This window comes from Cydia splendana, chromosome 5, assembly GCF_910591565.1.
Source record: "Cydia splendana chromosome 5, ilCydSple1.2, whole genome shotgun sequence".
NCBI classification, from domain to species: domain Eukaryota; kingdom Metazoa; phylum Arthropoda; class Insecta; order Lepidoptera; family Tortricidae; genus Cydia; species Cydia splendana.
In genome coordinates, this window is record NC_085964.1 from 5,061,888 (window position 1) to 5,078,673 (window position 16,786).

Consider the following 16,786-nt stretch of genomic DNA (forward strand, 5'->3'; position numbering starts at 1 on the left):
TATTACGTAACGAATTTGGGGGGGAGGGGGGTCTTGTAAAACGTTACGATGCGTTACAGGGGCGGGAGGGGGGGTTTGAACTACGCGTTACGTAACATTGTTTTTTAACCCTTCAGAAAGGTCGCGTAGAGAGATTCTCTCACGCATTTTTTAAATTTTTTTCTCAAAATTTTAGACATTTCAAATGTTAATTAATAATATTAACGCGATTAAAACAATAACAAAGGTATTTTAGCGACTTTCCGGTACTTTACGCCACATAATTGTGGCCTTTAGGTAAAAAAAATGGTCACTTGGTGGTTACGTAACGTTTTACTAGGGGGGTGGGGGGGGGTACCGAAAAACATTACGGCGCGTTACATGGGGGGAGGGGGGGTCAAAAATGTCCAAAAATTGCGTTACGTAATACTTGAACGCTCCCTAATAAACATTTTATGCTTAAAAGTAAACGGTATGCTGTCATTGTTATATCTATAACAAATTAAACGGTCTAGCTTAAAATATACTTATGGGTTTTACCAAATATATCAATTTGTACAGACAAAGCTCTGACATCAGTTTTTTGCCGATTACAAATAATTGTGCCTTCAATAACGTCTCCTTGTTTAACTTCTTTACAATCTCTAAAATAGAAGACTGTTTGTTTCCAATGTGTGGCTGTCGTATGTGGGCCGGTAGAAAATGAAACTTTACTGGGAAGATCAAAGAAAGTATCAAAATAACCGACAAGAGACGTCAATGACCCATCCTTTGTGATTGGAAGTTTAAATGTTGAGGTGAAATCCATGACATCTGTAACACATGTGTTTATATCAATATCTTTGACCACACATGGCTCTGATAAAATGTTTTTAGATCCAACAACATCAACGCTTGCTTCCCGGACTACTTCAGACTTCATACAATTCATTTTATATCCATACACATCTGACCAGAAATCTATCAACTTTTTATGTGTGTCCACATCTCCGTTGGCTACAAGACTAATGTTGCATCTGTTAGGTAATAATAAACCTCCAGGTTTAAGGCAGTTATCTCTTGCATATATAACACTATCTAACATGCCTTCGAAAAGCAGGAAATAACCCATCCATTCAGAAACAATTATATCAACCTTTTCATCGAGCTTTGTGTTCTCCAATCTTCCTTTCACTACTTTTATTGTTTCATGTAAATTATTTTCTCTTATAATATCCATCGCATGATACACAACTTCGGATTGATCTAATGCATACACTTTCTTAGCACCGGCTGACGCTGAAAACATAGAGAGAATACCCGTGCCGCATCCCAAGTCAAGAACAATTTTATCCTTCAATGTTTCTTTATTGTTTAATATTGCATCTCTATAGCTTTCAGTTCGTACTTTATCTGAGAGCATATCATAGTGAATACCGAAGTGTGCATAAGTGTTGAAATAACCTTCGTCATCTTCCAAAGGCACTTTAGAAACACAGTCAACAATCATAGCGCTTTCTCCGTTAGAATTAGTTGAGCCCACATCCACAATGGTTTTCATTGATGCCTGCATCTTGCCGATGTCTTCTTTAGCCATTTGCAAATGGGTTTTGCTTTCGTTGAGTTGTTGAGTCAGAACTTGTATTGTTTTTTGAAGCTCTAGGAAATGGCTTTGCGTTAGTGTGACTAAGCCGTTTTCGACGTTCGCGTGGTAGGATTGGGGAGAACTAGGCGCATCGGCCAGCGATTCGAAGTCAAACATCAACCATTCGTCGTTGTCCACCGGTTTTAGATATTTCTCGTCGTCCCACAAAGCTATGGTCGCATTCATTACGGCATCAGCTGTCGGCTTGTGCGTCTTGATATAGTTAATTAACTTGATGTAAGAATAGCAGTCCATGTTAAATTTTGCTTTCAATGTGTTTAAATTGAAGTTATGTGCACTCTCGCAGTGTTTTACGGCGTCTTCTATGGATGTAGAAACATTGGCACAATATAAACAAGTTACCGAAGCGCCGCTCGTTTCCATCTCCTGCCATTCATCTTCTTCGAACTGCTCTTCATCGCTACTTAAATCTGGTACGTCAGTCATGGTGATTTTAATAAAGAATCGGCTCTAACACGGATTATAATTATTTTTATCATAAAAGTAGTGTGGAAACCATGTGCTATACTGACATTGACAGTTGACAGCTGGATTATAAGGCGTTTTTTGCAAGAGGCTAACTTCAAACGTGTAGCTATCTAGTACGGATCGATATTATCGTAACCATAGTTACTAAATAGACTTAAAAGCATAACAAAGATTTCTCAATTTCGTGATAAGCGGTAACAATCAGTTATCAGAATGAAATTAAAACTTTCTTCGTTTAAAGAACCTAAACATGTTGGAGTTGTAGTCAGTGTTAGTTGGAATAACACAGAAGACGTATTTTCCTGCGGGTAAGTAATTACCTTGTACGTAAAGAAATAATTGCAATTATTTTTATGACTATGTCCTATGACCAATGACCTTTTATTTATGCTATGTACTTACATAATAATATCGACTTTATTTACTTACCATCTACAAAAATTAAAACGATAATAAAGGGTAAAGATGTGCCTAGGAACTACCTAACCTATAGAACAAAACCTTATTAACCCTTTCAATGTTAGTGCCCTCAAAATACGAATGGATTGGATTAGCCCTTCAAGTGGCGGTCAACCCGTTAATGTTCGGATCGAAAAGCAGTAAACTGACGGCCCGTCACTCACGGGTCGATGCGAAAACCAGTAAACTGTCGGCCACCAGTGAGTGGTTAATGACATGGTCTAATAAAACATGGTCTTCTATTCCCAGAGTGACACGGGCCTACGTCACAATAACATTGCCACTTTATTTCAACATAACATGTTACATGGGTATATTATAGCTATGGTTAATAAGTTAAAATATTTCTTTATAATTTTATAATTTTCATTTATAATGTATTTTATCTTAAATTTTACAATAACACGTCATTTTTAATTATTCGTTAGCAATATCTTCCGATTCACGAAAGAAATTTCAGACGTTCGGGTAATTCTGTTTACATTACTGGCAACACAGGATAGCGCTGTCACATTTGACAATTCGGATCTAGATAACTCCATGCCCTGACCGTCATCCTTGTCGAACGCGTGTTAATTGTTATTTCCTTCTCGCTCAGTGTCAGCAGTCGCAGTGTTTTCCAAACTTTTGACGTCGTAAGCTTGGTAATTAATGTGTAACTGGAATTAGTTTTTTAAACGTTTGTCTTGTATAGATAAATAAAGTTTAATTTAATACATTAGATTTGTTTCATTTTACTATGTTTCTACATGAATAACTTAAAATTAATGCCGTTAAAATAATTTTCACCGTTGGTTAAAATTCTCCCACATTTTAAAGTTTGAGAACCTGTAAACAGCATGATGACGTAGGCCCGTGTCAGTTAGGTCATACGCGAATCTTGGAATAGAGTACCAGGCGGAGTATATTATTATACCATGGTTAATGAGGTGTTGCCGTATTTAGAGGTGAAATTGAACGCATTTAAGTATACTTATGCTCTTCTAGCGCCCAAAATTAGGTAGTGAGTTAGCCAAGGATAGCATACCGTAAGAAACACAAATACACTGGGTATAAAATTTGTTGGTGAGGACCATTCATTCGGGATCGACCGCTTAGTCCGAGTTTAGTCTTGATTTTTAAGAGGTTGTTTTGTAAAATAAATTGTATGTTAGGTCCCTTTTAATGTTATAATCTTAAAAATAAATGTCTTAATTTGATAATTAACTAGCAATCACCTCCAATGATCAATTTGTTTTATTGTGGTATTCATTTTTAACAAGGAAACTGGAAAACTGTCATGCTTCCGGAGTTTGATTAGGTCTGGCCAAAAGTATAAACATTATAATAATTTCATTTTAAATAGCGTATTTAACGCTGATTATAACGATATGTGATTTAATATACTTTCAAACATAGAAAAGCTTCAAATGACGATTTTGTAAAATTCTTTTATATCTGCGCTGACCACCCATCGGGGCTCCGCCACGTGACTGCTTTTGCGCAAATCCGCGGCGCCACTTGACTACTTTTCGCGTTTTCGCTGGCGCCACTTGAACGGCTCGGCCACGACATCGAGCGAGTTACGACGGCGGGAGCGATAACCATAGGTTGGAGCGAAAGGTCCGATCGCTGTGTCACGCTCCAACCTATGGTTATCGCTCCTGCCGTCGCAAGTCGCTCGATGTCGTGGCCGAGCCGTAAGGGTTAGGGAGCGTGCATGGCCTGTAGGGGCTGTAGGGGGTAGCACTGGAGCATCACACCAATGTGAGAAGTGTGAAGGTCAAGTTTACGTTTTTGATTGTAGGCCACAAGAACAGACCCGCGCGTGAAATATAGGGGGCAGCACCAGACCGCGGTAGGCCCTCTGCTTATTAGAGTGAAGTGATAATGTCATGTTTAGGTCACAAGGTGGCGCGCACGGTCCCTATAGGTTCAACACATCTTGTAATGATTTTCATTATCTGATAGGAACGTTAGAAAGTGTAAAATATGTTTAAAACAATTTGTCGCGTCGGATTGCTAACACTAACGACACTATTGTTAATCTGTAATCTCACGATTGCGATTCTTCTTTATTTAACAATAAAAACTGTTAAAAGGCGATGACCGAAAATGATTGCTTTGTACTCGGTTATTATAGCGGTTTCTAAAGCATTAACGTAATTATGGTTCTAGGGACGACCACAAACTATTAAAATGGAATTTAGTGAACAGCGAATGCATGGTGGTCACGACGTTTCCAGACGATTTCTACCCAACTGGTATGCATCTGTTCCCTAAAATCAACCAAGGGGCAAATAAGCATCAACACGATGTTATATTAGTCGGTTCTGCTGACGGAAAGTAAGTAGCCTACTAAAAAAGTACCTACCTAAATTGAAAAAAAAAATTGTACGTGAATCATTCATTCATTTTGTACCTCCCTGTGGCCGAACATGCATTTTTTCTTGCATAATTTATATTCTTAAGTTCAATATGCAATAAACCAACTATATACATATAATGACAATCCTATAACATTAGAAGATAGTCGCTAATATCCCTATTCTCGCTTTGTCTGCAAAAGCTAAGAGTCAGACAAAACATTTTTGTAGCAAAAATTATGATCTGTCATTGAAAATTAAAATGTCATTTCTATCAATCAATTTATTATGGTTTGATTTGATTGCTAGATTCCACATAGTAAATCATAACGGCCGCATAGAAAAAAGTGTCGCCGCCCATCAAGGCGCATGCCTTGTCGCACAGTGGAGCCCCGACGGAGCCAGCCTTTTGACGGGTAAGCATACATAACAGGTATGTATATGATATTGCCTTAACGAGGCATTTCCTTTATAGTGGGATTCAATGGACCACCAGGTTTTACTGAATAATAACCGAATAATCAGCAATTAAGTCGATCTAGCCAAGCCCACAAGTAGAGAGATCCTAAGCTACAAGAAGGAACAACAATGTAAATACCAAACAGAAGATTTATTGTATTGACTGTAAATGTAAATTAATAGAAGTAGTTGATAAATTTAAATACCTAGGCCTAACTATAGATAAACACATTAATTGGAAAATACACATAGATATAGTGTGTAATAGACTAAGGTCTATACTGTGTAAAATTATTAGTTAAAAAAACATAGTTAATAATAAAATATTACGAATGTTATACCATGCACTGGCTGACGCTGTAATTGGATACGGCTTGATAGCTTATGGACGCACCTTTAAAACTTATTTGGACAAAATCTTAAACTTACAACTGCGGTTATTAAAAAATATAATAGATAAAAAAACTAAAGCTAACTGTAGTAACGATTATACGGTCTTATTTAAGAAATTGAACATCCTGCCAGTGCATGATAAAGTTAAGTACTTAATAGCAGCCGATCAATTTAATTATCCCGAATTTAAAACTCCGCGAGTATATACTCGAGCGCCAAGAGGGTTAAAGCGTCGTAAATACGTGGAGCCTACCGCTAGCAACTACTATGGTAAAAGAACGCGCAGCCATATCACACCGCGAATATTTAACAGTTTATCAATTATTGAAGACGAATGTGGTAGTAAAAACATATTTAAATCAAAAATTAAGAAGTTGCTAATAGGTACAATGCATGATTAAATAAATAGGATAGGTAAATATTATATAAAGACAGCTTATACTGTGGTCATATGTTATCATTATGTATTAACATTAGTAATGTAAGTTAGATTAAGGTACTAACGTTGAAAATGAGTGCATGATGTAGCCGTTAAACGTAAGTTTCGCAAACTTAATATAAGTTTAAAATGTACCATACTTTTCTGTAAAATAAATTTAAAAAAAAATATATATAGTTGTATAAAATAGGTTATTTCGCTTTTTTTAGATACAATTAGGATTGACTTAAAATAAGCTATTTCTAAAACTGTAAGAATATTTTTATTTTAGCCGGCGAAGATGGTTTTGTTAAAATATGGTCTCGCAACGGGCTTCTCCGCTCAACTTTGGTGCAGTCAGACGTGTCATGTTACAGCGCCGTCTGGAGCCCAGATAGTGGCGCCATTTTACATACTAAAGGAGATTACCTCGCTATAAAATATTTGAACTCTGGCTCGAAGGTGACAAAGGTAAAATCTTCTCAACTTGTAAGTTATTTACACTCTGGGGACTTCGTATCCATGCATTCTTAAATAAAAGAGCTAAACTATGATTGTTGCAATATGTTGAAAACAATTTAAAAGTTCATTTACAACTATTACTAAGCTGTTAATAATGTATTTGATATTTTGATCTTTCTGTCGTTTAAATACTTCAATTCAAGGGACACAATTCAATAACAATTAATGAAATTAATCAATTAATTCATCATTAATTTCTCATGTACTCATTTAATGTATTGTGTTGCAGTGGAAAGCACATGAGGGCATCGTATTATGCGTTACATGGAATGCTAATAACAACCTCATCATATCTGGTGGAGAAGACGGATTTTTTAAGGTGTCTAAGTTTATACAATGTGGATTTTGTTAGAATAGGAACAATTATTGGACCGTATGAAAGACAAGAATTAAAACTACAAAAAACTATAGCTGATTTTGTTTTGCCAGCCGAGCTTTGGCTATTACTTACCTGTTTTCAAGGACCTAAAATTCATGTTTAAATTTTTATTTCAGATTTGGGACACGTTTGGCCAGCAGATTTCAGTCAGTGTAAAACACGATCAGCCTATTACGAGCGTAAGTTGGGCCCCGGCGGGAGACCTTTTTGTGATTGGTAGCTACAACCTGATAAGGCTATGTAATGCTAATGGGGTAAGTTAAACATGTCACTTCTGCACTAGTTAACTCGTCAATTTGTACTCTATTCAAATGAAAAGTTAAATACTTCAGAATTGGAACGGTTCGAAAGGTTGTTTTAACACGTTAGAGTCTGTTGGGAAAGAGAAGAGTATAGTCGAATGTATAGAGCCCTATACATTTTACGACTCTTTTCTCTTTCCACACAGACTCTAACAGTCCTCATTACTCCTCATACAAAATGTTATAATTTCCTCGTAAGTTAAAGCAAGTTACTTTAATCACGCGTCTATGTTCCACATATGGGTCAAGGGTCACCAAGTGTGCGCACTCGGATTAATACAATATCTTACTAAATGCTCCTGTCTAACAGTGTGAACACTGGAATTCTAAAGAAAGGCCGATTATAAAATATGAAAAATATCTGTTAGGTTTTTTAGGCGTATTTGTCGTATATTAGCGACCAATATATGGGACACGGACTTGTGGATATAGTTCATCGTGACCCATATATGGGACACTGGATTGTGAAGGTGTTAAAGCCTCAAAGAGATCGTAATTCTCTTTACGTTAAGTTTTTACGGTTAGAACTCAAATGCAATCGAATAATTCTTATAAAAAAAATTGTGTAATTGATTGCAGTGGTCCCATTGCCTAGATCGTCCTTCGACGGGTAGTATTTATAGCATCGCCTGGTCATCCGATGGCACACAATTAGCAGCTGCTTGCGCTAATAGCCAAGTGCTTTTTGCACATATTATTGACAGGTACGATTATTAACGTAAAATTATATTAAAATGGTTTGTCTGGAAAATAATGGTTTGGACATGTTTGTCTTTACTTTTTTATTGGAAAAAGGTAAGCATTTGACCACCATATCACGTGATAGTAAGTGCTGATCTAATCTAGGATGGACTTTGGATTATCAATTACTCTGAAATAAACACGCTCAGATTTCAATAAATTTCAGAATTTTATTAAAATTGTCTTTATCTTTTTATAGTTAGAATATTCTGCAGAAGAATACCGTTACTCATATACAAATAATTATGATATTGATAATATTCAGGAATACCAGTTTCAAATTATTCTTTTTTTTATTCTGTGTAAAAAAAAAACTCAAACATTCTAGATTATTTTACTTTTTTAGAGAATACACGTGGAAGACTTATGCCTGCACACAAACCGGTCGCAAAGTCATCGCCATCAAAGACATCACAACCGACCAAAGTGATCAGCTCGACTACCCCGACAGAGTAATACAGATTGCTCTAGGTTTCAACCATCTTGTGATTGCGACAGTCAAACAATGCTTCATACACAAACTGACCTCGTGGAATACACCAGTGACGTTCGATTTGAAAGAAGGCACTATTAGCATGATTTTGCTGGCGGAAAAGTAAATATTAAAATGCTTTTAAACCTTCACAATTTTTTTTTTTAATTTGTCTTTATAGTGTGAATGTTTAATTAAATTACGTTAAAATAAATTACGTATAATGGGGTAGGCCGGTCGAAGCCTTTAGCAAATGGCACCAGCGTAGCTTGCCCTATCAATCCCTAGATTGTGTCAAATCTTTGTTTTTTATTTAATGGAATTTTATGCCCTGGATGCCAGCCTTTTAAGCAAAATCTCACAGAAAAAGGGGCAAGCTATGATGGCGCCATCTATGCAAACTTTTGACAGTTGCCAACCCCATTGTGTACTTCTATTTCAGATGTTTATGCGTAGTTGAGCGTACGGGGGTGTCTATCTACAGCTACATGGGACGACTATTAGCCAGCCCGCGATGGGGTGCCCGTCCTGATACTTTAGGGCGCTCTGCCCTATCGTTGGGTCCTGATGCTCTTGCAGCTATTGATCAGACTGACAGGAAATGTAATAATGTAGCACTTTCTGTCAATTCGCAATCTCATGTCTCGTAACTTATACTGTACCTACTACGTTATCCAGATGTTATACAGTCGTTATCTGATATATTGGAGCTAGGGCTTGCAATTCGAATATTCGAATATTCGAATATGTCGAATATTCGACCTGTTTTGATATTCGAATATTCGGCCGCTCAGGTTTCGAATATTCGAATATTTTTTATTACTAGGTAAAATCTATTTTCATCCGTTATAGTTACAGTTTCTGTGTATTTTGCCGGGTATTAACAGTGAATGAGGAACCGTAGGTACCCAAATGCGAAGGAAATAATGTTTTTACTGTATTCCTCTCAATAGGCTTCGTGAATACAGTTAAATCTAAGAACCTAACTCAATTTCAAAAGGAAACGAAATCAAAAAGTATGTTTTACTACGGTGCGGCTAATGCTTTTTCTAGGTACAAGTAACTTTACGTAACTTTTAAGATAAAGGATCATTTTGTTTATTGAGTAAAAGCGTACCTTAAGCGAATATTCGAAGTCTAAACCTTGCCCTTTATCGCAATTCACAAATTTGATCATACCAAACCTACCGAACTAGGTAATCTAACCATGCACCTTTAGCTAACGAATAATCCACCCCGTAGTCAGCCAACTTTTTCCCTTAAATATTCCAATACCAATTATATAACTTATTATATAACAGCCGACCATTAGGAATCAAAACTAAACTTGCCAAGACTAATAAAGTCAATAAAGATTCAAAATACAATGGAATTAAAGGCCATTTTACAGGCTTCTTAACGACAAGAAGTTAATTTAAATCAGAAAATGATTAGTGATTACCTACTAAAATGGTTTCTCTCTTACATACGTGTTTGGATGGTTAAAGTTATATTAATTCACGCAACGACGCATTTATAATAAAAAGTTTTATCAAGAAATATTGAAAATGTCTAATTTTTGCGTTTTAGGTACTTACTTGCTTTTATAAACGTGGGTATTTCAGAGTAGGATGATAAAATCTAGTCAATAAGTGGATTTCTGCAAAATATCATTAATTTTAGCAATATGTGAAAAAAGCTTTTGAATAAAACTATAATAAACCGATTTTTCGTTCCTTTTCTTATTTTTTTTAAATATTCGAATAATTATTCGAATATTCGAATATCTCGTCAGTAAAAGTCGAATATTCGAATACCTGGAAGTTTCGAATATTTGCAAGCCCTAAATTTGGAGCGACGGAATACGTGTTCAGATATTTTCGAGTACTTTAGCCGCTTCGATTTATCTGATGGCGACTGTACAAGTCAGTATATGATGATGATAATAATAATTATATATTTGCCTCTATATATGATACCTGACTCTCATTATGGATTTACATGGCATATAATTGTGAGGATCTGAGTTCATAAGGGGCCATTATGTTCATAACTTTAAATCGGCAGAAGTATAGCGTGTACTGAGTGCTATTAAGTAATCCGTTAGTTGTTTATAGCAATCCTTATTATTTGAAGACAACGATTTAGTTGATATTTTGGTATTTTGGCCATTACTGCCTCTTCTCAGATCTCGGGTCACTTCAGTTGTTTTCTTTTCAGTGATCCACGTTTTTGATCTGCCGACTGGGCTTATCGTACGCAGTTCTACGGACAACACTGTCACGAAGCTGACCCATAAAATGACAGTGTCAACCATAGCTCTCAGCCAAACAGGACCCATTTCTGAGAGGCAGTTGGCATTGTTAGACTACAATAGAGACCTGTACGTTGCTACTGTCAAAGATAACAAACCAAAGTTTGTTAAATTGGGTAAGACACCAAGGGATTCAAATTAGATATTTAATTAAGTGATTATACTCTGACCAGGGGTTGGAAACCGGTATTTGCTCTATACAAAAATACCGGTATTATTACGTTCTTAGTCGTTCTTTGGTTTATTATTTCATTTTTAATGGGACAACCTAATAATACAAAACTGTTACCTAAATATATGATTCAGTCCTACGTAAAGAGCATAAAATAATTCAAAATTTTGGGCTATTTCGGGGTTTTAAAAAAATACCGGTTCCGAGCCCCTCTGACACAATGCTGAAGTGTGTATCCTTTTCTAAACAATAATCATGTGTCGCTAAACTGATAATGATCTATTAATTCTGAGCTATGAATATTCAGTTTCTTACCCATCTAGTCTAGCTGGTTCATCAGGTTTTGCTACTAGGTAGTCTCAAGGTTCAATGTCCACATATAAATTTATCGCTATATTTTAACATAAATGAGATTTTGGAATTTGTTCAACTGGCGTAAGCTTAACTGTCATAAAATCATGAGTATGTATTTTTTTGAAAGGGTCTCAGATCCTAAGTATAGCGTGGAGTGCTGAGACGGAACTACTTGTTGGACTACGAGCCAGCACTGCCGTAGCCTGGTGCTGTCCCAAGGCCGCCACTCAGCCAGATTGGCTAGCATTGACCACAGTCAGTAAAGAGATCTCGTAAGTGTTACATTTCAATAGGTTTACTAATGAAGGTTTTAGTTAAAAATACGAATAACGCTTCCACCACCACATTTATGCATTTAAGTAAGTACAATGCAGGACTACAATACAAGCTAAACAGTTTTATACGTCTAATTACATTTAATACTTCTACTTGCGCGTTTCATTGAAACTGTTTCAGGGTTACTAACAATTATAATACATATTAGCTTGGTTTTAATGTTTTTAGAGCGTGTACTGTCATGTATAATGCGTTGGTTACTTCCTTCCTAATTAAATTCCGTAACATAATAAGTTATTCTTTTGTTTGCAAACTCATGAGTTGTATTAATTACTATCCAAAAGACCCAGTGTTATTATTTCCTATCACTCAATTAGTTACAACCTGACTAGGGATGTACCTCCCTTGTATTGTATGGACTGAGGACGCACTATGTCGAGGACCATGGTCTTATAAAACTTCACATCAATGTCAATAATCCTTGCGTTAAAGTCTGTCGATAGGCCGCGACAACCGGTAACTCTTATGTGTTACTGACAGTAACTTACTGTACACTCATTTGTCACGATAATTATTGTTATAAAAACATCTCGATGTAGAAAGTATCCTATTTATCCCATATTTTACACTTTATACAGTGATCTGGGTCGCAACCCGACGGTAATGAGCGTAGAGGACGGCGTCGCACGGATCTGTCGCGGCAACGGCTCGCTACTGCACGTTTCTTTAGCAACTTTCCCGGAAAAGTTGCTCAAACACGTCGCTGCTAATATGTGGCAAGCGGCTTTACAGGTAAATTGCTGTTAGGTTTACTATACAGCTTATTATGTTGTAAGTTCCTATAAATAATTAAGTATCTTTTATCATAGGAATCATACGACAGTTTAGATTATATTATATTACTAGCTGTGCCTGCGGCTCCGCCCGCGTGGAATTCGGTCTGTGTCAGTAAGCGGCTAATTTCTAATCCTAATTTCTCTCCCTCTCCCCTGGAGGCGGAACTTGAAGTAAAGTTGACATATGGTTATGCTAGAGGACTGAAGTCCAGATAAAATATTTTACAATTAGGTACCACTAAATAAAACTACACTCCAAAATCAATAGTTTAATTCGCCCTTATTCAAATTTTACACGTGATTTAAACTTAGAGAATTATAACCAAACGGAGTGGTCATTAACAGGCGTTCCCCTCTGTCGAAAATAGGCGGCCAATGGTCAACCGACGTTTATCTGACATGGCTATGTTTACGTTACGTAATAGGTACACATTTGATGTGCCCCTCCCCCGCAAAAAACGCCAGACTATTTTGTACCGAAAATTATAGACATGGTCTCCGTTTGGTTATATTCTCTAAGGATTTAAACGACAGAGTAGTAGGTGAATATCGGATGATACAGTAAGGTATACGCGCGCGAGCGAAAGCGAAGCGGCCTGCCTGGCTAGAGCGCCACTTACCGTGGTCTTCTTCAGACTCCTGAGGAAGACCACGTGCCCCTAGTAACCTCAATGCGTTGCGAAACTTTCGCGAATGATTCGTTTTTTTTTCGGGAAGGCATGGTAATGCGTATAAAATGCGAGTCCCAAATCGTTTGACTCCGCAAACGACCAGTCGGCCGGATTAAGATATTTTGATGCCCTAAGTATTTCTAGACCATGGTGCCCCCTCTCCCTAGGGCAGTGGTGGGCAAACTTTCTTCATGGGGGGCCAGAAAGTGTAGGAAATTTAAGTGGAGGGCCAGAATTGTAGCCAAATTTGTTTTTGATTTGTGATAATCGTGAGCCAATGCCATATAACCCACATAGTAATTATTTCATAGGACCGGCGGCGGGCCGGATAAAATCCATTCGCGGGCCGCAGATGGCCCGCGGGCCGTACTTTGCCCACCACTGCCATCAAGATTGCATTGAATTTTTTTGTGTACCTAATGCTGCTGCAGTCGCCACCCAAATGTCAACTTTATCATAAACATCTCAGAATGTTATTGAAAACGCGAGCGAAGCGAGCGCGAAAATTTTTCGATATAAAAACGCAATTTGATAGACAGTTGTATATTTTTACTTTTTGTATGGAAAGCAGTCACATCATTTTATCACGAAAATTGACAGTGCTGCAGTAGTAACGTTGCAACATCAACAGAGTAATGCTGCTGCAGTCCCCACCCGAATGTCACCTTTATCACATCTTAGAAAATTATTGAAAACGCGAGCGAAGCGAGCGCGAAAATTTTTCGATATAAAAAAACGTAATTCGATAGACAGTTGTACATTTTTACTTTTAGTATGGAAATCAGTCACATCATGTCACCTTTATCATATGTTAGAAAGTTATTAAAAACGCGAGCGAAGCGTGCGCGAAAATTTTTCGATATAAAAAACGCATTTTGATAGACAGTTGTACATTTTTACTTTTAGTATGGAAATCAGTCACATCATTTTATCACGAAAATTTACAGTGCCGCAGCAGTAACATTGCAACAGAGTACCTAATGCTGCTGCAATCGCCACACGAATGTCACCTTTATCAATTGAAAACGCGAGCGAAGCGAGCGCGACAATTTTTCGATATAAAAAAACGCAATTTGATAGACAGTTGTACATTTTTACTTTTAGTGTGGAAATCAGTCACATCATTTTATCACGAAAATTGACAGTGCTGCAGTAGTAACGTTGCAAGAGAGTAATGCTGCTGCAGTCCCACCCGAATGTCACCTTTGTCATATCTTAGAAAGTAATTGAAAACGCGAGCGCAGCGAGCGCGAAAATTTTTCGATATAAAAAAACGCAATTTGATAGACAGTTGTACATTTTTACTTTTAGTACGGAAATCAGTCACATCATTTTATCACGAAAATTGACAGTGCCGCAGCAGTAACGTTGCAACAGAGTACCTAATGCTGCTGCAGTCGCCACCCAAATGCCAAACTTTATCATAAACATGTTAGAATGTTATTGAAAACGCGAGCGTAGCGAGCGCGAAAATTTTTCGATATAAAAACGCAATTTGATAGACAGTTGTACATTTTTACTTTTAGTATGGAAATCAGTCACATCATTTTATCACGAAAATGCTGCACGGAAGTACTGCAGTAGTAACGTTGCAACAGAGTAATGCTGCTGCAGTCCCCACCCGAATGTCACCTTTATCATATCTTAGAAAGTTATTGAAAACGGGAGCGAAGCGAGCGCGAAAATTTTTCGATAATTTTTGGTGCCCCCTAGACATGGTGCCCTAAGCAAGTGCTTAATTTGCTTAAAAGGGTTAATCCGGCACTGCAAATGACAGAGGTCAATGTTTTTTTTTCAAAGTACCCACCTTCGTGGCCATTATAAAGTGCTTAAGGAGGCGATATTACGTATAAATATGGATTTGATATAATTACGATTAGGTATAATTCATGACGGAGAAAATAAATAATATTATGCAATTATACGCGTGTTGATATGTGTGTTTATTTTACCACTAAGTAACTATGTAAACCCATTTTTAGTTTTCTTGGTTACTTAATGTTTACTCAGATCCCCAAAAGATGGCACTGTGCAATGAGGGGCAATTAATTTATTGTTGTTTAATTTTGTTGTATTATTAAATCAACACAATTATTCAATTAAATTTGTTGATATCCGTACGAATGATTGAAATTTTAGAAGAGGGGTCTTCTAAACTTAGAGTTAATTTGGCAAAATCCTTCCTCGGTGGCTTATTTATGTCCCATCGTATTAAATTCAGCGCCATCTGTTAGTTTACCAGGGTACTCTAGTGTTAGCACATATTTGAAAAAAGTTTGCCCCTCCTTCCTAAGGAGCGCCATACGATTCAGGGGCAAACTTAAGTCAATCGATCGTTGTGGCTACCCCGCATTTTAGGGGTTGAATTTTTATAGCCTATAACCTGGCCGGGGATTTTCTCGACAGATTAGTAAAGTTTTCATCAAAATCCATTCAGCCGTTTTCACGTGATGCGCGTTCAAATAAACAGACAAACAGATAAACAGATAAACAGACAAACAGACAAAAATTCTAAAAACTGTTGCAACGTGTTCTGTTATCAATTCTAAGTATCCCCAGCCAACTTTTTTTCAATGTACATACTTTATATATCTTCCATGTACAGACTTTCGACCCTCTTCAGCTTTATTATATGTAGTGTAGAAGTACTAGCCTATTAAACTTTTAGTCAGGCTGATGAAGCTTCAATCCCGGATAGGATGCACTCTTGCCTATACCTACTTGTACTTGTAACTTGTAAGAACGTGACGATCGCGATGATAGGCGATAAAAGCATGGACATCATAGGGTGATCATTATTAATTGAAAACATTTGCTGATTTTACAAAAAACGTTGGGGACTTTGACATAATTTTTCTTTGGGTGATTTACTTACTTTAAAACTTGTAAAATAACGTGCTTAACGCTTGTGCATTGTTTAACTACAAGGCTTAACATATTAATTTATATGTAGAGACATAACTAAATTATTATTTACTGGCAGTATTCTGGATTAAGTAGTTAAAGTAACCTTTACGAGTGCAATAAATTAACCGTTTTATTTTAAAGCTGTGCCGGACGGTGGAAGATGACACTTTATGGGCGTGCCTTGCTGTACTGGCTTGGCAACATCACCAACTGAGCGTAGCGGAAGAAGCCTTTTCGCTTATAAGACAGTACCATCAAGTGTGCTATATACAACATTTAAGGGTAAAGAAAACTTTATTTATTTTTCAATCTAGGTGACGGCAAGTTTTACATACAACTAGTCGTATCTGGCTCAGTGACATATCTGTGAGCACTATACATAGGTGACTCGTCACTTATGCCCACCTTGACTTCAAAGGGTTAAATGCAACTTAAGATAATTTAGTAAATTAATAAATGATATTAATTTTGTTACAGAACACAATCCCGGAACGATTGACATCCAATGAAATATCAGCAAAGTAATAAAATAATTTGTAATTCGTTACATATTAAATAAACAGTGGTTGCAAAAATTATGTTTTTGGGAATCTATTTTTAGTTGACCCTTTATTGAAAAACGCTTCAAACCGTTCAAAGCTGGAACCACCCCGATTACCTTATTCGCATCATTCTATCTCTGTTTGATAAGGCGT

At 36.9% G+C, this 16,786-nt stretch overlaps 2 protein-coding genes across 2 annotated transcripts; one reads left to right on the plus strand and one right to left on the minus strand.

Moving 5' to 3' along the window:
- Positions 1-403: 403 nt before the first annotated feature.
- Positions 404-2,132, minus strand: LOC134790475 (protein arginine N-methyltransferase 1-like). Its single transcript, XM_063761281.1, has one exon. It carries the CDS (start codon positions 2,048-2,050, stop codon positions 491-493), a length of 1,560 nt encoding a protein of 519 aa, XP_063617351.1. The 5' UTR covers positions 2,051-2,132; the 3' UTR covers positions 404-490.
- Positions 2,133-2,235: 103 nt separating this feature from the next.
- On the plus strand, positions 2,236-16,669 carry LOC134790476 (intraflagellar transport protein 80 homolog). Its single transcript, XM_063761282.1, has 14 exons — positions 2,236-2,400; positions 4,709-4,876; positions 5,206-5,312; positions 6,459-6,637; positions 6,918-7,007; positions 7,184-7,321; positions 7,949-8,073; positions 8,457-8,705; positions 9,025-9,185; positions 10,782-10,991; positions 11,529-11,673; positions 12,316-12,469; positions 16,233-16,373; positions 16,569-16,669. The coding sequence occupies exons 1-14, from the start codon at positions 2,306-2,308 to the stop codon at positions 16,614-16,616; spliced, it is 2,010 nt and encodes a 669-aa protein (XP_063617352.1). The 5' UTR covers positions 2,236-2,305; the 3' UTR covers positions 16,617-16,669.
- Positions 16,670-16,786: the final 117 nt, after the last annotated feature.